Genomic DNA, 24,567 nt, shown 5'->3' with positions numbered 1-24,567 from the left:
TTTGGAAACACAGAGAGGAGAGATAGCTGAGTTGAGGAGAACAGCACAAAATGTTTCAAATTAAAGGAACACTCTACAGTCGAAATCAAGCTTGTTGAAACAAAGGTGGCAAAATTTCAAGCATTAAGCTTGCCCTTGAGTCTCTCCCAATATTTTTTGTAATACCATAAACTTTCTTTTCCTTTGCATTTTAATTTGTTTTCTTCTATCACCACAAAAGTTCTCTGAACACTTTGGGGTTAAGTGACTGAGCTTCTGAGAATAACTGTATTTACTTAAGGAAAACAATGAAATGAGCCAGACAGGGTTCATCCTGGGTAACTTTCAGCACCGAAGCTAACTGCATAGGGAACCCTAGCTGTCCTAGGCTCCCTCTATAGCAGATGCAGAGAAATCTAAACCTCTAATGGCAATTCCCAATGCTAAGTGCTCCTCACTGTTTGCAGGTGCTTTATCCCCTGCTGAGAGAGGAAGCCTGAAGACAGCTAAGCTCCTCAAGCGAGGTAGAAGCAACCTAGGCCTGTGGGATCAAAAGAAACTCCCTGTGCTGTGAGACTGCAAGATGCAATTTGGTGTGGCACCCAGAGAGGAATCAGGCATCATTCTTCAGGCACAGACTCCAGGACTGTGGGACTTGCTGGAGGCCTCAGGGAGATCTTCTTATCAAGAGGCACCTTGTAGTCCAGGCATTTGAAGAATGAAGTTGACACTTGCCTAGTTGTTTTTTTTTTTTTCTTCTACAGCATTGCAGCAACAAATGGTATTCTCTCCCACTCATACAACACCCTCCATTTTTATATAATTCCTCAATGATTAGAACACATCTAATTCCTTGTACAGTATGGTATGGAAGAGGAGTATTCATGCCTCAGTCCTAGGCTGCTTTTGGGTCAGATCACCTCTTTATCTGGGAACAGAAGTGTTAAGAGCAGAGCTAGAGCTGATCAGAGTTTTCAGGTTCATGTTCCTCTTCCTCCTCCTTTCTTTTTAGCTCCCACAGAGACTTACAGAAAGTTTGCGGAGCAGCAGTGTAGGAGTCACTAGCGTCCTACTGGCATGCCGAACACCAGGCCACCTTTCTGTAAGGCATGCTTGGAAAGTTGGGCAGCTCCTGAACTGATGATGTCGTGCTTTTCTTTACCTCCTCCTAAGTGGATTTTGCAGTAATCTGACTAAGTAACATGAAATTCACGGATGGAAAATAAGCAAATGATACAGACTTGAGAAGATTAACAGAATCATAGGTCTAGAAAACCTGCTTCGCTCATAAACGAGGAGACAAATTTTTCCTGGCAGCAGGCACAAAATCAGTCCCCAAGGCAAAGCATATGGACAGGGTTGGATTAAGAGTGATATTGTCAGATTGTAATTTGTGAAGTCCAATGTACAGATAAGGAAAAGAACCAGCTCATTAAATCAAACAATCTCTTAACTAAGATACCCAAGTATCTCTCTAAAGTTTTGAGGAAACACTTTTAAGATTGACAAGCAGTAGCCATACTATATCTAACATCAATATTTTTCCCACGCTGACATAAAAAAAATTACAGTAAACCTATAATAGTCTCCATCTATGGATCTCAGGATGCTTTGCATCAGGAAACAAAGTTTAACTGTCACCGTGTCCCGAAGCTATGGCAGGGATTCAATGCCAAAATCACACACAGGTCAGGATCAGAACTGCAAGGAACCTCTGAAAGAAAATGAAAGTGGAACCTGACTAAATGGTCAATATGATATTACCCATATCACATGATTCTTGAGTTTTTCCCAAAGAAGAAGAAATGAGCAATGACACAGCTAGGAAGAAAAAATTATGATATTCCTGGATTTTGGAATATTTCACTTTCCATCCTGTATAAAGACGGAAATGTCCACAGCTTTGAGAATGACCTCATCAAAGTTGGAGAGGTGAATGCCAGACTGACACAAATTAATTGAATCCAGATAACACACACACAAACCCAAATAAACAGACTTTTATGCATAGTAATAAACCAAGTTTTTTTTTCTAAGGTTCCCAGGCATAGTAACAGTCTGTTCAAGGACTAAACACACTAACCAAAAAGTTAGGCCAGAAGCCACTGTGGAGTCTATTTGGGATTGTCAGGACATTGTAAGACTCCTCTGAGTACTGCTTTGTTAAAGCTGTCAATTCAGTGTTTCATGGGCAGATGAACGAAAGTACTGCCAATGGTTAACAGGCCACAGGACCTAAACCAATTACCCCTCCAATAGTAGTTCCATGCATAAATCCCAAGCGGAATATTGGAAAGAAACCTAACAAACTAAATAAACTATTGTCTCAATATGTTGTGACCGTCTTCTCTGTGGAGAACAGCATTGGTGGACTGATAGTAATGGCCAGACTCAGTAAGTCCATTGCTATAGGGGTGGTTCATGAGTCACTGGTTCCCTGGAGCTTCCTTGAGATACCGCAGGGACAGTTTGTCACTTTAGGAAAGGGGAGACCAGATGGTGCAATAGCATATTTCCAGCAGTGCCCTAATCACAGTGCAAAACACTTGTTTCAAAACAGAATTGCCGTGAAGTTGCTGAGAATCCATATTCTATTGGTAGCACAGCATCTTGTTTTTCTTGCCTTTTCTTGCCTTCTCAATTTCTTCTTTGGAGTTTTGATGGTATTTACGGATAGTTGTTGTCTTCCTGAGAAATCATGGCTGTTCCTTCCATACTAATTTGTTTTTTTCATGTCTTCTGTCTCACCTAAAACAAGCCCTCCACTAGACTGTCTATCTGCTTAAAGCTCAACATACACATAAAGGACTTTGGAGTAGGGCCAGGATTCAAAGCATCTTGTGGGATTAATCAGCTGTTGTATAATATCAAAACCCTTCTGCTATACATCAAAATCCTGAGCTATCTAGGTCAGAAAGGCTTTTTATGTTCTGATTTCCTGCTTAACATCACCACCACAGTACAGCTGTGAGGATTTAAATTTCTGTTTTACAAAGTGAAGATGCAGCTATCAACGCAAGTGAACAGGGGAGATGAGTTGTTCCAGTGTGGCTGTACCATCTCCCAGCTGTTGCAAATACTGTTTGACAGTGCTCAAAAGACTATAAACTACTCAAAACCTGGGCATTAGAGATGGAGCTTCCTATAAAGCCTTCTTAACGATGAAAAAGTAAATTTTGACTCAATGTTGTCTACTTTAAGCACATATACTGGATTTAATGATATGATTATTGTAGAAGAGGGAACAAAGAACTATGTTTCAGAAGTAAACAAACTCTGGGACCATTTTATCACCACACACAGTCTGTTAGTTTGAGTGGACTACTGTATCACACACAAATCTGGTGAGGCTGGACTTTCTTAAAGTTGTATTACCCTGAGGTGCACAATCATTGTGGTGTTCCCATGCTCTTCAGTGAAACACTAATGTCCTCCTGTGACTGAGCAAATGACTGCATATGATATAATGCCTTCATCGTCTTTCTTAGAATTGAATTTAAAAAGACCCAAGACATTCAGTTAAATTCCTTGCCACAAACGGAATTAAATCATTGTTGTTAAGGATGCCAGCATGAGGAAAAGGTAAAGCTAAAGGTCTCTTTGCAACGCTCAGATATTGTCATTGGTGTTGTCATGCCATATATCATTTATTCATGGCAGGCCACATATCATTTATTCATGGCAGTCTTCCTGCAAAAAATGAGTGAAACAGATAGGAATAATGTAGGATGCAGTCCACTGCATCTGAGCACCATTAAAAGCAAACAGGAATCCGTTAAAACAAGTCTGGGACAAGTCTTTTAAAAAGAATTTGGTCAGAAAAATCCAGACTGAGCACTTTTCTTCAGAATTCAGCTATTTGTAAAAATAGAAATGTTTAGTGGAAAACAGCCTTGCTCACCAAAACAGTGCTGAAAATAAATTTCCATCTGAAATTTTCCTGGGTTTCTGCCAGTTTGTTTCTGAGTTCTCCTACCAGCTCACAGCACACTTCCTTAGAGTCTGAGTCTGAAGAGTGAAAATTTGTGTCTTCAGAGACACAAACAGATGGCTTTGTAGGTGGCTGTCCTGCTCTCTTTTGCAGAGAATGCTGACTTTACAGGTTTTCAAATAAAAAAAAAAAAAAATCAGTTCTGAAATTGCAGAAATTTTTGGAAATGTCAAAATATTCTGGCTGATGGATTTACCTTTTCCTACCCATCTCTACTCAGAAATTAATGCTTTCCTTTCAGTTCACATTAGTGGGAGAAGACAAAATTTAAATGAGTGTACAGGATGAACAATTTTCCCTCCAGTCATCTGTTTATATGGTGCCATCACAAAGATGTTTAAAAACTTCCCAATAATGCAGACAGAAAGGGCTGCTTCAATCAAACTGGAGGAAAAGCAGTGAATGAGGCAGGAATCTACACACTGAAATATAGGGAAAAAATATACTTTGAATGCTACCACACTTGCTGTTCATCTTCTGAGAGTTCAGCAGGCAGAAACCCAGAAAAAAATCCTCATTACTCTCTTTAGTGTTCATTTATATGGATACTGCATTTATGCCATAGCAAAAGAAAAACTTGTCTTATATTTCATAGATGTCTGTATATACATGTATGTAAGTTATGCCAAAAAAAAGCTTTGTTTAAATTCAAATTGGCTTATAGCAGCACAGTGTGACAACAGCTTATTCTGTTATGAAAGTGGAAAGGTTTTATTTGGAAGATATGGAGGCAGATTTTTAATAATTCTGGTGGAAAAAAACTCCCAGACAAATCAATACAATACTTATGATGTTATTTTACCTTTCTTAATAAAAGAACTATGTCTGCTATGATTGCTTATCTCTCAGTCAAACACATATATTTAAATACCCAGAGAGAGAGCAATGCTGTGGTGGCTGCCATGGTCTATGAACATAAAATTGAAGGTCTGATGGTTTGTAGTGAGAAGTAATAACTTTAAATAGTATAGATGAAAACTCAAATTCTTGCAGGAAGATTGTATGCCTGAAAGTTCATATCTTTAACCTTAAACATCCTAAAAAATGCACATTAGAAAAAGAAGAGTTATTTTGCAAAAATAAGCACAGGAGGTCAGGAAATGTGAAAATAAAAGTACGAGATCTTAGCTCTGATGTCAAGTCTGCGTGCATCTACTGCGTACAGTTAACACATCTGGTATTAAACAGTTTGACAAATGTCAACATTACCTTCCTGGTGAGTCACCGTTCTCATCAAACAAGATCATGTCCCCAGAGACCCCAGTAAAGTTAGTCTTCATGAGGGATTCCAGGAGCTTCCGACCATCTATGGGCTTCATGGCGTCACAGAGGCCCACGTAGCCTGGGCACAGCGACATCTGCATGTTGTGGAGGCCGTACGCCATCGAGTATATCGCGTTGATTACAAAGCCCATCTTGGAGTCCTGCACGTGCTGTGTTCTCAGAGTCATCTGGCCTGCCGGGGAGCATCGCAAAGCGGGTGGTTAGTGCATGGGCCTGAAATACCGTCAGCTCTTCAGACATCTATTGGTGGGTTGGGTATTAATCGTGGAAAAAGTCTTTTTAAGTGTCTTAAACAGCTCATAGCAGATGCTCGTATTGGTACACACATTGACCATGTTAAAAAAAAAAAAAAGAAAGGAATGAAAGAAGAGGTTCCTCGTAAATACTTACTATCCAGCTAAGGCCTTTCTCTGTGCAGCTCCACACCTCACATATGTTATTTTTTGACTATTTCTCTTCCATGTGTTTTTTTTAAAGCATGCATGATGAACTTTATAATATAATGTTTTGGGGAATCTCAGAACTTCTCCCTGCCTGCAGAAATCTCTCCAAATCCTCTGAAATCTTTAGCTGAGGTGTAAATGCTAGCATGGGGTCTATTCTGTAGTGATCTTGTAGACAACACTTTTGTTTCAGAGACATGGGTACCAATCCTGTGCAAACAGACCGACCTAGGCACAACTGCTTTACTGTACCAAAAGTTCCTGCACTAATAACTCTCCTATCTCTATGTCTCTTGCTCCTCTCTATTTGTGAAGATAATGATGCAATGCAAATGAATGCATTAAAATGTGAAAGGTTTGATGATGTGGGTTAGGCAATGACTCTGTTTAGCCAGAATCGGTTAAGCTTACTTTGTCTGGCTTTTAAAACACAATGTCTGGATTTCTATTTTCTATTTAAGCTTCTGTGAAATGCACAATAAAAATTCATTCAGCAGCACCCTGAAGGCCTTTTTTTTTTATAACCCAGTGTTATTAATGACACAGATTCGCTCTGTTGGCAGCACCAGTCCAGCTAAGGAAGAGTAGGCTGGAGGTTTTCTGCCTCATATGTCATCAGCAAAGCTGCCAGCTACACTCCAGCCACCAGATCTTTAATACTGGGGAAATGAGAAGAGTTGGAGATAAAACAACTGCATCAGTGGTGCTGGGAATTTGTCAGACACCTAGAAAGATTTGGCTCTGGAGGGAGGATAAAGAGCTCTACTAGAACATTTGCTCTCCTTTTATCAGTCAAGCAGCAATCCCTAGGAGTTAGGGAGTCCTGTGTGTGGGCAGCCAGGAGCAAAGGGAATGCAGATAACCCTCTGTCCACTCTGTGAGGCATTGGCAAGCAGCAGGGATGGAGCTTACGCCTGCCCCTCTGAGCTGCAGGGGCAGCCCAATGTGAGAAGTAATTTATGCCACAAAAAGACTGATGTGCAGACAATTTTTTTCCTGGAAGAAATGAAGACTACTATGTGACTCTGAGGGTGGCACTCATGTAGTCTAACAAGATCCATCCAGGAGACAAGCATCCAGTCTGATGTCTAGGCACCTTTTGTGGAGGTGAGTAAGAATCTCCAGCTGGTGACTGATCCCATCATAAAATAGGTGCATCTACAAGCTCACCTTTTCAGCGGTGAACAAGAACATCACCACACAGTTCTAATCACTAAACCATTTTGGAGTACTGAAAACATTAGGAAAGGCAGTAAAGATACATAATTTGAACTGAAAATCATTGTGTAGAGGTCAGTTAAGTGAATGAGGGGACTGAGAGATCCCTTTTTCCCTTCTGCTTCTGTGGGAGCTGGCACTCCCAGTTCCATTCAACCTCATGAGCAGTGATTAACATTTTGGATAGTTAAGTGATATGAGCTTGAAATATCTGTAACAGAAAAAAAACCTGGGAAACAACACACAGTGTTGCTCATTTGTTCTGTTCTACCAAGGTATTACTTTTTCCTAATTAAAAATAATAGGCATAAAACTGCAACAGTGGACTACATGTAAAACCCATATTAATTGAAATTAAGTGGAAAATTGAACAAGTGTATTACATTGCAACACACAAAACTTGGTTTAACCAATTAATCATCCTCAAAATTAACAGCTTGCAAACCATGAAGTTAATATTAGTAACCATTAGAATAAATCAGTTTTGCCTCAGCAATAGTATTTATTACGAAACAATATTTCAGCTGTTTTATTGCATATGATTGCTTAAAAATGTAATAACTTAATTCTTACAGGAACACTCTCCACTGTGCTTTGTGCTTCTGTTTTATAGAATTATTATTCTGACTTTCTTTAAACATTGAACCTCATTCAGTTCACCTGATGATTTGTAATGAGGCTGCTTAGCTCTTCATAGAAGCTGCTGGCAATTGTCAACAGAGTTGTGAGGGAATTAGCTGTTGTGAGAATTTTAATATACTTCCTGCAGCTGGAGAAAACATTTCCCTGAGATGTTAACTGCCTCACTTTGCTATATAGGGGCAAATACAACCTGCCACGTCTGTCGGTTCACAGTACCTCAAGACTGTAGTTAAGGGGAACTTCTCAAAATCTGAGACAAAAGAAAATTTTTGCTCTTTCATATACCATAATATGGTCTTAAAAACCGCCAGTGTTAAAAAAAATGGTTAAGTCTGAAAGTCATTTTCAGCCCATTTCACAAAGTACTTAGGCATGTCAAGCTTGAAGCATATAAGTAACCCTATTTACCTCAGTGATCCTATGAGTGGTTTTAAAGGAAGGCTGAATACACAAGCTAAAAGGTAGTCTCTCAGAAAAACAAAAGTAAAAATATTTTAAATCTATCCCTGCAACAAGTGTGGTCTGGGTAACCTTAAACACATTGTTCACTTAAGTGCTAGTGCCTATTGTTCTTGCTGGAACTCAAACACATGTTCTTAAATTCACCCATGAGTGCTGTCTTCAGTCAAGAACCTTTCCTGACACAAGGTCATCATGAGATGGAGAGGTGGCATAGATGAATTTAATGATGACGACACCAGTAATGTTCAGTGGAATTGGCTTTACAGATTAAATTCTTAATGAAGAATAATGAAAAAATCTAATAGAAGTTGAGGAGTTCCTACAGAATTACTGGGCAGAGAATAAATATCCACAGACCGTAACCCATATGCTTGTTTATAATATCCACAGTAGAACTCTTTTCTATTATAGTAAAAAACCCCATACCTATAAAAGATCTGTTTTTCTCCATCTTGTACAGTCCCATATGAGAAAGATTTGAGAAGAATTAAATAGAAATGTCTTGCTTTCGTGTGGACTGGGAAAAGCTGGCATGATGCCATTTAATTTTTGCATGTGGGGATAAGCAGGACATGTTCACATGAATGTTTTAGTCCAGTTTAGGTGTGGGCTTTCAAAGCCAATCTCCAAATTGTTACTGCTCATTGTGCTTTGGTTTGGACTGGCTGTCACAGTTTCGGAGCAATGTATCAAATTTCTTTTGAAAGACACTGAAACATAAAGTGCCCCAGGAGAACACAGATAAAGTGTCCTAGGAAAGCACCTAATGCACCACAGCTGCAAATGGGTGTTCAAACGTTAGGACCAGGCTACAGCCAGTTTAGAATAAGCCTTCCTCAAGCTGTGAATCCTTCTTGGCCCACAGAGTTTGCAGTCAGACTCAGCGTCACTCCCAGGATGCTGCAGAAAGCAGGAGTTGGAGGTACAGAGGTGACAGTGTGCGTGGGCTGGGTACAAAGCTGCATTTTGTAGGTCTCCAGTCAATTCTTATTGCAATTTTGATAGGCTTAGTACCTTCTCTGTGATAGGACTGAACAATTTTTTCAGGATGTAGCTCATTTTCCTACGAACATTGTTTGGAATAGTATCAACCTATTTATAAATCTGTGCTGAATTTGGTGATTATGTCCAAATGTTTATAGAATGTAATCTGTACTGCAGTACCTCAGAACCAATAAGTAATAACACTCTATCATGATAATTACTGCAGAAATAAAAATTCTGCCTCCTGCAATTAAGATGTACAAGGCAATGGAATAATGCAGGGTGAATCAAATCATTCCTAATGAGGAAAGTGGGACAGTACTTGCAATCATAAATGATCAAACATTGTGGGATTCTCTGAGAAACGAGGGTGTCTCAGTGGTTAGAGCATGTGCGCAGATCCCTTAATTCTTTTCTGTTTATTCCCTTATCTTTCTTGTCCAAGTAATTTTGGTAAATAAATAAGGGCTTATCCTATTGTTTTCCAAGGTGTGAGATCATGAGGCAGTCCCAGATTTGAAGTCACATAGCCATTTCTGTTTACAAAATATTACATAGACAAATCCTGTCCCTTCTGTGGCAAATCACGTAACATATCCATCCTTCAGTTTCCGATCTAATAATATTTCCTTTCTACTACTTTTAATCTGCCATCTTTCTTTAGTCTAAATGCTCCTCAGCAAGAGGACTACTTCTCGTTATCTTCCTTTTTTTCCTCTGCTTAGTGCAATGGGCTTGTTACTGGCTGGAGTTTTTAGGTGTTATTGTGCTATCTCTGAAATGAAAGTAAAATTATCCTGGATTTCATGGGAAATATAAAAGTATGTAAATATTTATTCTATAGATCATTTAGGAATCTATATGTAGAGGATTCAGGTGAGCCTTTGCACTGTGTTTAAATGCATTAAATAACAGCTTAGGAATTTGCTGCCACTGGAGTAGGTGCTTAATACCCAAGCTTTTTCCTGCTTAAATGTATATTTTCCATGTCTGGATTCATCTGTATTGTGAGTATGCCAAAGGTGAAGAACAGTCTGAGAATGGTGTAAACTCAGAGCACCGGAACCTGTACCTTTTCTGCCCACACTGCTGGGAGTGACCCCGTTTAGGACACTCCAGCAGTACCACAGCAGAGGATAAAGGTGGGCTGTGCAGGGCGATCACAGAGCGCTGCTCAGCAACACCTCAGGAAGCAAGTTTTGGGGCCACGTGAAGGCAAGCTCGGATATGTGCACCCCACAGCTATGCAGTCCGAGCTGAGACAGACTGTTAGCATGAACCTGGGAGTTTATATGGGGAGCTGGGCAGGGATGGCTTTGAAACCAGCCTTGAACCCGTGATTAACCGTGCAGAGACTGCCCAGCGCTAAACTCCTCGTCCAAATTTGTTCTCTTCTGCTGTCACTTCTCCAAATCGCAGGTACGTAGATGATGGAAAAGAAACAAGTTCTTTCACCAAGCAAGGATTCCAACTGGCAACTGCTCATTTCTTGCATCTATTTAAAAACAATTAGTGTACTTATGGGCACGGACCCAGGAAAGCACTTAAGGGCGCTCGTAGTCCCGGTGGGCAACGTGAGGCGGTTCTCAGCACGGGCTGTGCTGAGCAGTTCCCGTGCTCCCGCATTTCTCCCCCAGCCCCCGGCTGCTGCCGCTGGCCGGTTCCCTCTGGGCCCGGGCTGCCCGCGCTGCGCCGGGCTGGGGCTCCACCTCGCGGGCACGGCGCCGGGCGGGCGGCCGGGCAGCTGCTGGTAGGGATAATTCAGTAACCCTTCCAGGGCCCTACCCCCAATACAGAAAACCCCAACCAAATCTTGCAGGAAGTTCTGAAATTTCACTGTTGTTTCCAGCACTTAGCATGCAAAGAAACAGAAAACATTCTTCAATAAAATACATCGGTTTATGGGTTTTTGATGTAAAACCTGTCATTCCTCTTTTTTTTTCCCCCTACTTTTTACCCTCAAGGAAGATGAAATACAATTTTTTTTCTGTTTGCCAGCTGGTGACGTTACAAAGCCTCATCAAGCAGGGACGTTAGAGAGTGCAAAATTACCATGGTTCAATATGCTTTTTCTGCTTTCTAACTTTTCCAAAGCTAAGAATACTTTGAATTTTAAAGAATGGACAAAGGGTAAAAGGAAGAGTGAAAATACTTTACATTCCAGGCATCCCCCCTCTTATTTCTTTCTTTGAGGAGAAACAAGAGGACGAAATATGAGACAGAATATGGCAGATTATTTTTTTCAAAGTGCAGAGCCGTTTGTTTGCTATGCAATGAGTTTAACATTGAAATAAAGGGAAATTGGAAGTGTTTCATTTTTTTATTATTACTTTAAAATTTCTCAGTGATTGAAAGGTTGTTTATGACAAAACACTAAGGGACATCACAGAAGAAACCAGAAATATAACCTACAGTCTCCAACTATCTCATAAGGTTTCCCTATGACTAATTCACAAATTAGTTTCTATACAGTTTCCACACATATGTCACTAAAAACTTCATCAATTCTTTGTGCTAATTTTTGTTTTGGGAGACAAGAGGCTGACAGAAATGGGTTCTAGTTTTGCTAGTAAATATATCCCACATTCACTTTCTGCTAGCATTACTTGAAGTTCAAGCCCACCAGCAAACATGGGTTTTTTTCCCCTTTTTTTTCCTTTGCTTTAGTGAATATCTCAAAAAAAAAAAAAAATTAGGACAACAGGCTCATCTTTCTTTGCAACAAAGACATGGTAGTGCCTGACTGCTGCAGAATATGGTGTGTGACTTCTTAGGTCTGTCACAGATCCATGCTGTCACAGTTGTGCTCCTGGGAACACATCAGTAACCTTCCCGGGATCTGCGTGTCCTGGATGGCACGCCACCAGGTCAGTCACCCCAGACACACGCATGTCTTTTCAGTGAAGAAATGAGTAGAGTCTTATAAAATAGAGGAAAGGTTGTACATATGAACCAAGATAAAACATAGTGTTCATACCTAGTTAGGTTATCATTCTTTAAAGATACAGAAAAAGACTTCTTTTGGAACCTTTTCCAAAAATCTGTCATCAGAGCTTTCTGTTAAAGCAATGTGAAAGAAAAAGTAACTTTGAGTTCTCTGTTATTTGTAAGGGTCCAGGTGTATTCTTCTGCTAAAAATCAAACGTAATAGTTTATTTCTTTATTTTCCTAATTTAATTTCTTACAGGCTCTTGGACTGAAGAACAGAGGTATTTTCTGCTCTGTGGGAAATTTCATATAGTTGAAATGTCCTTTTCCATTCAAAATGAATACAAAACCTCAAGATTGGGTTTTCTTTTTTCTGAAAAGGAAATTCTGTGGCAAAAAAAAAGAGATTTGGCAACACTGGAAAATGTCATTTTGATGCTGAGGCAAAAAACATAGCATAACACTGAAACAATGTAAAAGCAAATTATAAACTTGAAGCAAAACACTTCAGTGTTATTAAAATGAGAAAACAAGAAATTACTCATTTCAATGCTTTTCTTTCAAAGTGTATGTCACTGAATCAATGTGCTGCTATGGAACATTTTTCAAATTTGACAAGCAAATATCTTCCAGTGCAATCCACTTGCCAAATGTTTTGACCAATTCTAACTTTCACTCTTTGCCACTGAAAGCCCATACTAGCACTGTTACACTTTATGTGATGATTAACACTGAAACGTTAAATTTGAGAATGACTGAGGAACCAAATTCAGTGTCCTAAAATGCCGAGAAGACTTTCAAAGCATTTTTTCCAAGTACTTAATTGACTTTGGTGGTTTACATCTATTTAAGCCTAGATGAACAAGGCATGTTCAGAGCTCTCAGAAGTCTGACTAGAGGTTGACCTGCATCCTTGGGTGCCTACAAACAGGTGGAATTCTGGCTTCTGTTGTCAAGTTCAGTAATATCAGCAAAACCAGTAACAGTGACAGTAAGTCCTAGGAGAAGGTGAGTAAATACATAGCTATTTCTTTGCACCATTTTCTTAACATTACTATCCTTTCTCCTTCTGCAGAATTCAATTTCTTTGGTCATAAATTACAATGAAACACAACTGCTACAGATGCAAAAGCACATTAAATGCTGGCATAAAACTTTCTGTACTTACAAACATGATTATATGAAGTATTTGAATCTATATAGGAAGTTGAACTGCTGAGAGAAAATGACAGGAGCTACTCCATTTCATACATCTAATAATAAATGTATACAATCTGAATACATTTACTTATAATTTACTTTTATTCTTAAGGCTGGAGAGACATGGTCTACGTGTACAATGGTATTAATTTCTCCCAGATAGGAAGGCAGTTTCAAAGTTCAAGGTTCAGAAAGGCAGTGAGAAAAGGAATTATAATATAAAGAATAAACCACAGTAGCACAGTATATCATCAAGTATATATGGAAGGAGGAAGGCCTGGAGCATAAAGGGAAGGAAAAATAGATGTAGCTTTGTAGTCAGATTTTGGATGAGTTTGATGAATTCTATAACAGCACTGAGAAGACTGAAGTTATTCAAGGGTTTGAGTTACAGGTGTGTTAAAATCAGGATCAATGTGTATCATAAAGTCTTTCAAATAGGTATAACAGAGCATATAGCAGTTCTTAGTGCCACACTGCTTTTTTCTCTAAGTGAGTCACAAAAATAGTGACATGTCTGTGTAGGCTCCTGCCTGAGATTATATCAGGCTTTTAGAAAATTCAGATCTGGATCTATGCCTTACAGCTGATCCGCCTTTGGAAATTTCTGGACCTGACCCAGAATCACTGTAAAAGTAGTGATAAACTGTGTTTAAGCTCCAGTTCTGAATGTGAGCCATAAAAATGAGGGCTGGACCATCCTTCAGCTTGGCAGTGCCCAAGCATGACACATAATATATCAAGTATCAAACTCAGTGACAGACAGGATGTATTCAGGAGAATTAAAATGCCCTTTAATTCACTGTTTAAAAAATAGAAATGAATTTTAAATTGTTTTGTTTTGTTTTCATTTGCAATCTAAAAATAAAAGTGTAGGAATGCTAAGTTTGGGGAATATGAGGTTTAAATGTGACACATTCCTTGAAATATGGAAAATACCCTTCTGTTCTGACAGCACTTATTTTTTTATTGGCTGGGTTCTGATTAAACCAACTTCGGCATTTGAGCTTAAATTTAACCAACAAAGTATTAGCATGTTGCAGTGCAAAGACTAGACAGTCATATTTTATCCTTAGTTCTACCTGGAAACCCAAAAGGGCCATTTGTTAAACAAAATTTCTGTTCAGCTGAAACTGTGGGACTTCCTGTGGGTCCTTTTGACCTCATTAAAAGTAGCTGGAGCTGGATGAGATTCAGCAAACAGGTAGATAACTTTTGCATTTACATTTTATGTGCCCTTCTGTAACTTGAGCTGCAAAACTTTTCTCATATTTATCCCAAATCTCCCTAATCTCCTTTTCTGCAAATAAACTCTTAATCCTGTTCTTAACTGCTTGGAGATATACTGGTCATCCTTCTTCTATGGCAACTTTTGCACCCTTGGAAAAAGTGTTTTTATCTCAGAGAAGCCACATGGTTAAATCATGAATGGAATATTTGGACTTCTGCATCCTGCTAAGACCCATTCAGAACACTGCTGCAAATCTCCTTTTCCCTGTTCATCACTTTGAGTATGTTCTTCTCCCCTATAAACCCTGCCACCGGCTCCTTGCTCCCAAGCACGTCAGACATAAGTTGCTTTCCTCAGCTTCAGTGCCCTCTATGTCCTGTTTGTGGTTGATCTTTGTCTGTGATTACCCAGCCTCCATCATTTCCCTTTGTGTTTTCTACCTCGCTGCTTTGAACCACAGTGTTTAATGTCAGGACCCTGCTGTAAATACCTGCACAAATGCCCCGTCACTTTCCTTCAGATTCTTGTTTCTATTGTTCCTTTACATGAAACTACCAGTTTTTTCTGTAGTCTGTAACCTCTTCCAGTCAAACTAAGATGTTGCACTGCTTCATCAGCATCGGCCTCTATTAATTTGCTCTTTTTTGTCTTACACTTACATCACAGATACTTGGGATGTGTATTCTGGTTTTGCTCTGTGTTTAACCAACATCCTAAAAAATGCTGTTCCATCCATGCCTCTGGCTTTAAGACAGCATGGGAAAAATAAGATCACCTAGCAGCAGAGGCAAAAGGATTCATTTAACAGACTGGTAAATGTAATAAATATGCTTCTGCTCCTGGTGACTTTGAAGACTTGACTTTTTCCCTTAATGTCGGTTGAGCCAGAGTTTCACAATACACTTTGCTTGTGTTGGGTTTTGTTTCTGCTCTGTGTTGAGATGCATCTGTAAAACACCCTCACTAGAAGGAAAAAGTGCTAGGAATTTGAGTTCTGGTGGGGACACTTGTCTGTAAGAAAGCAAGCACATACATACCTAGTCTTCAAAGGTCCACAGGCAATCAATACCAAAGGATTGGATTAGCCTTTTATGACCTGAAGATGGTCGTTAAGTGGAGTTACTCATCTGGAACAACTTGCACACCTATTTACGAACTTTACTGAATTGTGGCCTTAGATAATAAAAAAATATCTGACTAGTGCCAGAGGGGAAGCCAAATCCAATTCTTGTAAAATCCCTAGTGTTCGGAAGCCATTACATGTCTCCTTATAAAGATGCATTTTAAATTCTTTGCTCTGACTCTTGGTGTTCGGAGTTGGCTTGTAGCAGCTCTCCTGTGGCATGGAACTGATTACACTGAAAATCAAGTCAGATAAGTCTGCAAACTTCTCACTTTCTGTAGTGCTCCAGCTGGGCAGAAAATCAATGTACTTAGCAACAGCAGTGACACCCATTTGGATTAAGTATGTTCAAATCTGCAAATGAATAGTGGGCTTGATGCTAAAATTTTCATCTCTGTGTGAACTAAGTGTATGTGAAGGGATGGATGGAAACTTTTTAGTGCTTGATAGAAATGAATGGAGAAAAAATCATTTTAGATTGTTTTTTGGAATCTCTTTATTTGGCTGATTTCACAGTTTTATTATGTGTATCTTACTAAATCCTGTCTTCATTTCATACTAATACTTGTTTGGCACTGTCTATGGGTAGCTTATATTAAAAAATGAAAAACCCTCACAAGTCACTGGAGCTGGCTTTATTGACTTATGACTTCATGTATTTTCTGTCATGGAGGTAAATGTAGCCTACCATTTTGCTAGGCAGAGATCAGCAAAGTAAATACAAAGGTTTAAACAACTAAATTCATACCTGGGGGCATAGGTGAAGTCAATTATCTATTCAGATTTCAGTCATATCTCCTTGTGCTTATTTTCTTGCTGTTTAAATAAGTTGTTTATACTGTTAACCATTGGTTTTTTTGTCACACTAGTACAACCAGGTTGTGGAGAATAATTAATTTTTTCCCCATTAAAGTAATGGTTATTGCTTTCTACATAGACAACTTCACTTAATAATGACCTCATCTACCAACAACAATCAGCTTTATGTTTAACTCTTTATCATTATCCCAAAAAGTAAAGAATGGCTTGCCTTTTGATGCAAAGATAAATTTTTATTTCTCTCCAGCATTTCTAGATAAACTCAATCTCTTAAATTGGAATCCTAAGAAACACCTCTAGCATTTTTTTTTTTTTTTCTTTTATGCAGCTGCTGGAGAAGAGAATGTATTCAGTTTGATAAACTAAAGGGCACAGGCCTGTTTTCTTATCTGGATATATCTGAAGCAGCACTAATATATTAATCATTGTGCAGAAACTGTCAGGGCAGTCTATGAAATGCTTGTGACCATCAAGGGCAAGTATCATCTTTACAATTGTGAAGTCTGAACTGAGGCAATTTAAGACTCAAAACTTTGAGTGCTTGAAATTAAGAAACCAAATATGAATGTAGAAATCCATACAAAGACAGGATTTTCAGTGTCATATGGAAGATAGGAGATGAGGTAGAAACAAAAACTACCATGACAGTCTCAAAAATTCATGTTAATTTTGAGGTTAAACTCCCAACATCAAAATCTTTTACTCCTGCAATTCTCAGAGAACACATTTGTGTCTTTCCTGCTGGTTAAATCCACAAAGTTGTCTAACTTTAATATTTCTTCACTTTATCATACACCTTGCCTAGTTTCGGGGCTATTATGAGAAAAACAGCATAGGTGTCTTAGCACTTATGACACAAAAAATTTTCATTAAGTAAATCTACAAGTCATCTTTCTGGCCAACCGTTGAATTTCCTTTACGTTAATTTTGACAGATGGTCGAGATCAAAATCAAAACCATAAAACTGAGTAACATGATGACTAATAACTTCCTGTGTGAAAACCCTGATTAAATGGGCAGTTTTAATTGATCGCTGCACATAGTGTTGTTAATCTGGGGAACTCCACAACTGAATTAACATTTTCCGCCCTACAGCAACAAGAAAGAATTAAAGCTATTATAATCTGGTTTTCATTCTTTCACTATAGCCATCGTGGCCGAGCACTGAATACGACAATAAAGCTGAAGAAAAAGTAATTAGAACAATCTATTTGGGAAATTAGTCCTTTTCTCTGTTCATGATTTGCAAATCAGCAGATTGCAATTCTTGCACATTTCTTTGTGTGTTTGACATTCCTAGGTTTTAGGAACCTATCTGAACTGTGGCTCATTCATGATCTCTTTGTGGGAAACCTTTCAGCGATGAGTGCTGTTCAAACTGAGCTATTCAAGCTTTGTGATTAAGTTGTGTCATATCCATGACTGGGTTACTTCATGCCTAAAATAACATCTCCCTGCACCCATGAGATAATTTTTTTGTGGTGGTGAATTGTATTTTAGGAACTATAAAAGATTCTGTAGGTACCTACATTTCACAGTTCCCAATCTTTCATATAAAACAGAAATTAGATTCTCCCAACATCGGTAAAAAGTAAGTAAAAAAAGAAACCCAGAAAAGTCAAGTTGAAATGTCATTACTAACACAGCACAGTGATAGAAACCAGGTCTGTATCCAGCCTGTAGTTTATTAACCTGTATCCAGCCATGCCCACTGTAATGACATCTCAGGGAAGAGATCTACATTATCGCGGGAAAATCAATGAAGTTTACTGCTTAATATGCAGTACCTGTCAATACCACAAATAAAACCTGTGTCAGGCTGTGTTGGACAGGTAGCAGAAGAAAAATAGTGGAGAAAAGTCAGTGGAATGTTGAAGGTGCATACTGAGATTTTGGGGTTCCTAGATTCAATTTCCATCTCAGCCACAAACTCCCCCTGTGACGTTGTCCAAATCAAAAGGAAGACTTATGAACATTAAGTGGGACTTAGATGGGGTTTTGTGTTGTTTAAATCCAAGACTTTGACCCTTAAAGCCATTTCTTAGTCTCACAGGTATGCGGAATATATTAGCATTTTTACGAGGGAAGGTCCCTTATTGCTTAGAGCTGTGGTTGGGCTAATGCCCAGCACGGCACCAGGCACCACCTTATGTGTCTCATATGTCTTCTTGTCTCATATGCCCTAGCACCGGCAGGGTGCCCATTGTCTTAGTACTGCTTGGCAACTCATAAAACAGAGTAATTAACAGAAGTAATTAAAAAAAAACAGAAAAACACACCACATATTTCTGGGAAAAAAAGTCTTCACCACTGTTTTGCAAAAATGACAAAATGTTGTGGCAGTTGTTGCTAAAATCAGTACAATTTAATGAAAAAGTTCAGCTCAAAATGGCATTTCCTGAAATGGTTCATGGCTGAAAGAAAACCTAATGAAATCTTTCAAACAAGCTAGTCTTCTATCTGAAGTACAATAAAATAATCATGATTACTATGTGTACTTCAGATAACTTTTAGTATATTAACTCTGTCATTGCTCCTGTGAGCTGAAGCAATATGATTAACCCTGTTCCAGAACAGAAGCATTGAATTTTGGATTGCAACATTTTTGAAAGTGTTTAGATGCCTATGGAGGTAGAGTAGCATCAAGTTTTTAAAATATAGAGAGGAGTCAGGTACTGAGGCACTATCTATTTGTTTCTTTAGAGATCTGAATACTTTAAAAATTGTGGTTGTCATCATTTTGGAAAGAGCAAGGATTGCAATTCCAGCCTCTTTCCTTCCAACCCCACTCACTATTCCACCAGACCAGGCTGCCTCAGTCCAACATAAGCTGTTTACACCAGTCACAGTGCTTTATACAGCAGAAGTAATAAATTCACTTACTTGTGCAAGTCTTGTTGTATTTAGGGTTCTCTTGAGGAAACCCTTCCAACCGGCATTGGAACCTGTGCTGCCAAAATTCCTGAAACCATGGATTTCGGTGATTGGTTTCTGGCCGAAGTTCTAGGTAGTAATCATCAAACCATTTCACGTCAGGAGACTGGAGCTTGATCGTTATTCCACCAACAGCTTCACGTTGATACCCGTCTGTCACGTCGTACCTGTCTGCCCAGCCATCACTGCAAGGACAAGTGAAAGAGAGACAACATTAACCATGCAAAGGAATAAGAACTTTCTTAAAAATAAAATTCGGAGCCTAAGAACACACACCCACACCTGTGATTCTGAGTGGAGTTTAGTGAATGCCCTGTAATACCTCTAGTAGAAGAATTCAGTGTTCTCCTTTTCCTTATGTTTGCTTGTCATTGGCACCTTCTACTTAGGTGATATATTCTTCATCCTCCACTTCAAGTAATTGAAACAACATTAAAAATCACAGATCCTGAAATCTGCTGTGTGTAAGCACATCTCTGCATCATGCTAAGCCTCACTGAGCTCTGGGGAGAAATCTTGGATTCTGTGTTTTACTGACACTGGGTTGATACTACTCTTACCTGAAAGGAGGTGACCTTGAGGACAGGACCTCTCACAGTGCGAAGGGCAGGACTATGTTGCAGACCATGCACGTACTGCACAATGGAGCCTGGCGCCAAGAGCCAGAAGCAAATTTTGAATGGGCTGACACTGCTCAAGCAGAAATACCAGCTCAGAGCTCAGATGCTGAGACAGTACAGCATTGCCTCTGAAGCAATAAATCCTCTCTGCAGACATGACTAATGAAGCTGGCCAGAGCATCATGCAGATCCATGTGTTGCTCCTGTAACATGGTTGCTTGTGACAATGGTGTTGTGTGACACTGTACTGCACACAGAATTTTAATACCCTTCTGTTAACCATTCTGCTTGCAATAGTCTGACCACAAGTAGCCAGAAGTGACTGAAAACCCAAATCAAACAAGATGTCATAAACTTCTCAGGGTAATTCTCTCCCTGGTTTCGCAATGGATTTTCTTGGAAGTACTGACATTTACAAAGTTTCACTCAACTCGCTAAGAATGTACATATCTCATTAGAGCATTGCAGATTTCTACTGTTTTATCATGAACATGATATTTCAGTTTTTCAAAAGCCCCAGGTCTTACAGTTAGAGAATTGTAGAAGAATCTCAGACAGGGTTTTTTCCCCCCTAAAAAGGCACTGATGTTAATGACTATAGAGAGCACCTTTAAATCCTAAACGTCGAATAACTGACAGATAAAAAATAAGTTTAATCTGTCTTATTTTAAAACTTGATGAGTTGTTTAAAGCTATCCCTATTTTAAGTTAGTCACAGCGTAACTGATTTAGGTGACCTTTATCTGTATGGTTCTGTGGTTCTATTTTGATCATTCGCTGCCTGGCTTAAACTTTGCTCCTGTATTGCAAAGCACACAGGAAGCCTGCTGCAGTCACTTGGTCCCCAGCACATTCCCTGTTCTCTACATGGGGACTCAGCTGTCCTCACACAGTGCAGAAGTCAAGACCTCAGACAGTGACTCCTTCTGCACAAGACACTGGTTTCATCGAAGCCTGGACTCTTGACTACATCTTATTAGCACAGCTGCAATGTCAATAAACAGCAGCTTCACCAGGGGCAAAAATAATATCCACTGTCTGGAATGAAAATGAAGAGACTATTAAACATGCTTCAGATTTCAAATGCACTAATTCACTCAGCACAAAAGAGTAAAATACACATTCATGAAAGAAGAAAGATGAGCACTGATGTTCAGCTTGAATACAGCACTTGGAAAATTTACCTTCAAGCTTATATCCAATTAGGGATGAACACAGGTGTTAATGTTCCCAGCCACACTCAGGAGGCTCTGTACAGGCAAACACTCCCCACCTTCCACCAGGACTATTTACTGGACAAAGAGTTAGAACCATTTATGGGTTGTTTTGTAATAAAAGCCGCAGAAAAAAATTTAAATTTATGAGCTATTTAACCTTTTCTTTGAAACATTCATCTTAATCTTTGGCAAGTTTTTAAGCAATTTTATCCATCCTCATAAAATCTGACAGGTTTTATGAATGCAGGAAGTGACAGGTTTTCTGTAGTGCAGTTTTTTTTCCACTGAATAGAATTTAAGAGAATTAGAGCTGTGCTGTCAGTATCCCAGCTTTAGGAGTTGTCTCATAAACAACTTAGAAAAAAACTGTTTTCTTGTAATTAATTTCTTTATCATTTTTCAGAGGAACAGTTTTGTAGATCTAATCCAGCAGAGTGCTATAAAATTTATAGTATTACCTTATGAATAGTTATCCCTTCTAAGAAGATTTGCTACAGAGATACCATTTTATAACTTTGAGTTATTAAAAAAGATAAAAATAACAACTTCATATTACATAACTCTTCTTCTCAACTTTTCCACAGAAGGACTTCTTAATTCAACAGAACTGCTTTTCATTCAAATAAGTATTTCAGCTTAGCTTCTTGGGCAAAAGGCTTTTAAGAGCATTATATAAAAGATGTACTCAAACTGTGTACTGTAGAGACAACAGTGTAGAGATAATGAAGCCTCAGACAGACAAGGTGGTAAAGAAAATGCTAAATTAATATCATAGAATCATAGGGTGGGTTGGGTTGGAAGGGACCTTAAAGATCATCTAGCTCCAATCTCCCTGCCATGGGCAGGGACACCTTCCACTAGACCAGGTTGCTCAAAGCCCCATCCAACCTGGCCTTGAACACTGCCAGGGATGGGGCAGCCACCACCAATCTGGGCAACCTGTGCCAGTGCCTCACCACCCTCACAGTGAAGAACTTCTTCCTCACATCTAATCTAAATCTACCCTCTTTCAGTTTAAAGCCATTACCCCTCATCCTATCCCTACATGCCCTTGTAAAAAGTCCCTCCCCATCTTTCCTGTAGGTCCCCTTTAGGTACTGAAAGGCTGCTACAAGGTCTCCTGGATCCTTCTCTTCTCCAGGCTGAACAACCCCAACTCTCTCAGCCTGTCTTCACAGGAGAGGTGCTCCAGCCCTCTGATCATCTTCGTGACCCTCCTCTGGACTCGCTCATACATGTCTGTATCTTTCTTATGTCAGGCCCCCCAGAGCCCCCAAGGCCAGCGAAAGTGGAGTAGGAAAACAGGCTTCCATGAATATAAAAAAACCACTAGTAGCGTGTGACATTTAAACTCTGCACCCACAGTAGAGTAACAACACTTATGGAATGTCGATGACAGGTTGATATAGATGTATTTGGGATATTAGACCTGTGACATCCTCTGAACCCTGTAAAGGGTGTGAAGATGAGGGAGAAGAGGACAGAGAGGGAGATACCTGCTTACTTTCATAGTCCTGCCTCTCCCTCTTTAGACTTTCTTTCTTCTCCTAATGGCTTAATTTCATTGTAGTAGCTGGTGATATCATTGTACTCCATTGGCAGCTGCATTATGAAAGGTTCAAAATCCTATTATCCATTGCTAAAATCTACTGGTTCAACTGAAGAAAGATGCTCTGGCACCAGAAATTGGCTATGACAAGGAGCTCCAAATGAAGTCCAGTATAATCTCCACTCTCACCTGCAGAGAGTATGGTGCATAGATGCAAGGTGCATAGGTTACCACTAACACAGTGCAGGACTGCATGCTGGTGAGAGAAACAGTTCTTTATGTTAGCAGTGGGGCGTAGAGGATATTTAGGTGAACAAGTGGTTAAGAAAAGCTTCCTCACAGGTAGTAAAATAAGTTCAGGTGAACAGTATTCCAATAATCACTATGAAAGAGTCCAAACGGATTAAATGGGACATGGATATCCTTAACAGATCACTACACTAGTTCATTTTTTTTTTTCACTTGCATGGACATTGTGCTTTCCAATTTTATTCTGATTAGGTGATTAGGTGACTCTGATTATTAGAAATAGATGGTGTTGGTTTTTAACCAATGGACAAATGTCCTTAAAGTGATCCCACCAAGACTTAAAGATAAAGTTGCACATGAAGAAACCTTGCTGTGAAAGAAAGCAGTAGTTGCACAGCTGCAGCACCAAAAGTAAAAGCCCCCAGCTGACATACCTGTCAGGTGTATGTAATAATTCATATATATCATTCATCTTGCTGCCTTCAATATTACACTCACATTCAACACAGTGGGGAATCATATTTCAGGATCATGACGTCTTTTCCCCTCATCCAGTTCTCTTGTGTTTACATTCTTGGCCGTCAGACTAATGTCTGGTGTATTTTCCTTAAAGGCTGGTGTGTGATACAGGATAATAACCATACTGTATCAAACAAAATATATAATTGTTAATGATGTTTCTAACAGAAAAAAAAAAAGAAAAAATACCATTTAAGAAAGTTCTTGCGCACCAAAGAAAATACGGAATCACAGAAGGAAGGAAAAAGGGAAAAGTGGCTTTTACTGTTGCAGTACTAGCAAGAGATGAACTTGAAACGGGAGGGCCATTATCATGATGTTCTTCATCCGTTATCAGATCCTATTTGCATGTGTACCTTGTCCCAGCTACCATTTTTTGAAGGATATGACAGGGTGATGGAGATTTTAGTGAAAAAATATCCTTCAGCAAACAGAGGGGAAGAGTTCTGCTGCTTTGTTAGAGATCTGTTTAGTTTACTCACAGTAAATCACAACATAGCTTTACGTCACAGAAAGGCTGCAATAAATGACGTCACAGAGCCACCAATACTTACAAAATTTATTAATGAATAAATACAACAATGAATAAGTATAAACACAATAAAATAATTCAGTGTTTTAGATCATTATTGTACATACAATTACTTTTAAACATCTGAACAGAAAAATAGAGACAAATGAGACCCTATGTAAATGACTGGGTTACACAGCTGTGATCACAGGTCATGGGCACTCTGCTCGCTTCCTTCCCTACAACCCTGGATGCTAATGGTAGGGAAAAAGCCTTCAGACTCTAGCTGAGCACACCTGAACAAGCAGGACTGTCACTGTAGAACCAGTATGTATTGTTGTACTGTATGTACATAGAAGATAGAGGTGCAGACTTTTTAGGATTATGTTTGCTATGGTAAAATGTGAGAAACTTGAATGTGGCTTCCTGGATTTTCTGTTTTGACCTTTCCCATCTTTCCCATCTTCCATGTGAAATAGCCAGCACCAATAAGAGCTTCCCCAGATGGGTGGCACTGTTGTGCTGACTTCAATCCACTTTGCTTATCATGCACAGGGATTGTGGGAGGAAGGAAAAGCAACCTTTGACAATAAAGCGTTGCTACCCAAGAAAGATGAAGTGTAGGACTGCATCTCTTGCAAAGAAATCTCCACCTTATTGAATG

The 24,567-nt window shown here is 39.2% G+C and overlaps 1 protein-coding gene across 3 annotated transcripts in view; it reads right to left on the bottom strand.

Moving 5' to 3' along the window:
* The window catches only part of GRM5 (glutamate metabotropic receptor 5), a 273,244-nt gene that overhangs the window by 43,260 nt on the left and 205,417 nt on the right, over positions 1-24,567 (bottom strand). For all 3 annotated transcript variants that reach the window (XM_069808429.1, XM_069808430.1, XM_069808431.1), the window contains exons 4-5: positions 19,188-19,423; positions 5,180-5,426 (exon numbers count right to left, since the gene is read on the bottom strand). In XM_069808429.1, coding sequence (XP_069664530.1) covers positions 5,180-5,426; positions 19,188-19,423 — 483 coding nt within the window. The remainder of the gene's footprint in view (positions 1-5,179; positions 5,427-19,187; positions 19,424-24,567) is intronic.

The sequence above is a fragment of the Haliaeetus albicilla genome, chromosome 20, assembly GCF_947461875.1.
Source record: "Haliaeetus albicilla chromosome 20, bHalAlb1.1, whole genome shotgun sequence".
NCBI classification, from domain to species: Eukaryota; Metazoa; Chordata; class Aves; order Accipitriformes; family Accipitridae; genus Haliaeetus; species Haliaeetus albicilla.
Note: the sequence above shows the minus strand (reverse complement) of the source record. Positions and strands in the feature narration are given on the sequence as shown.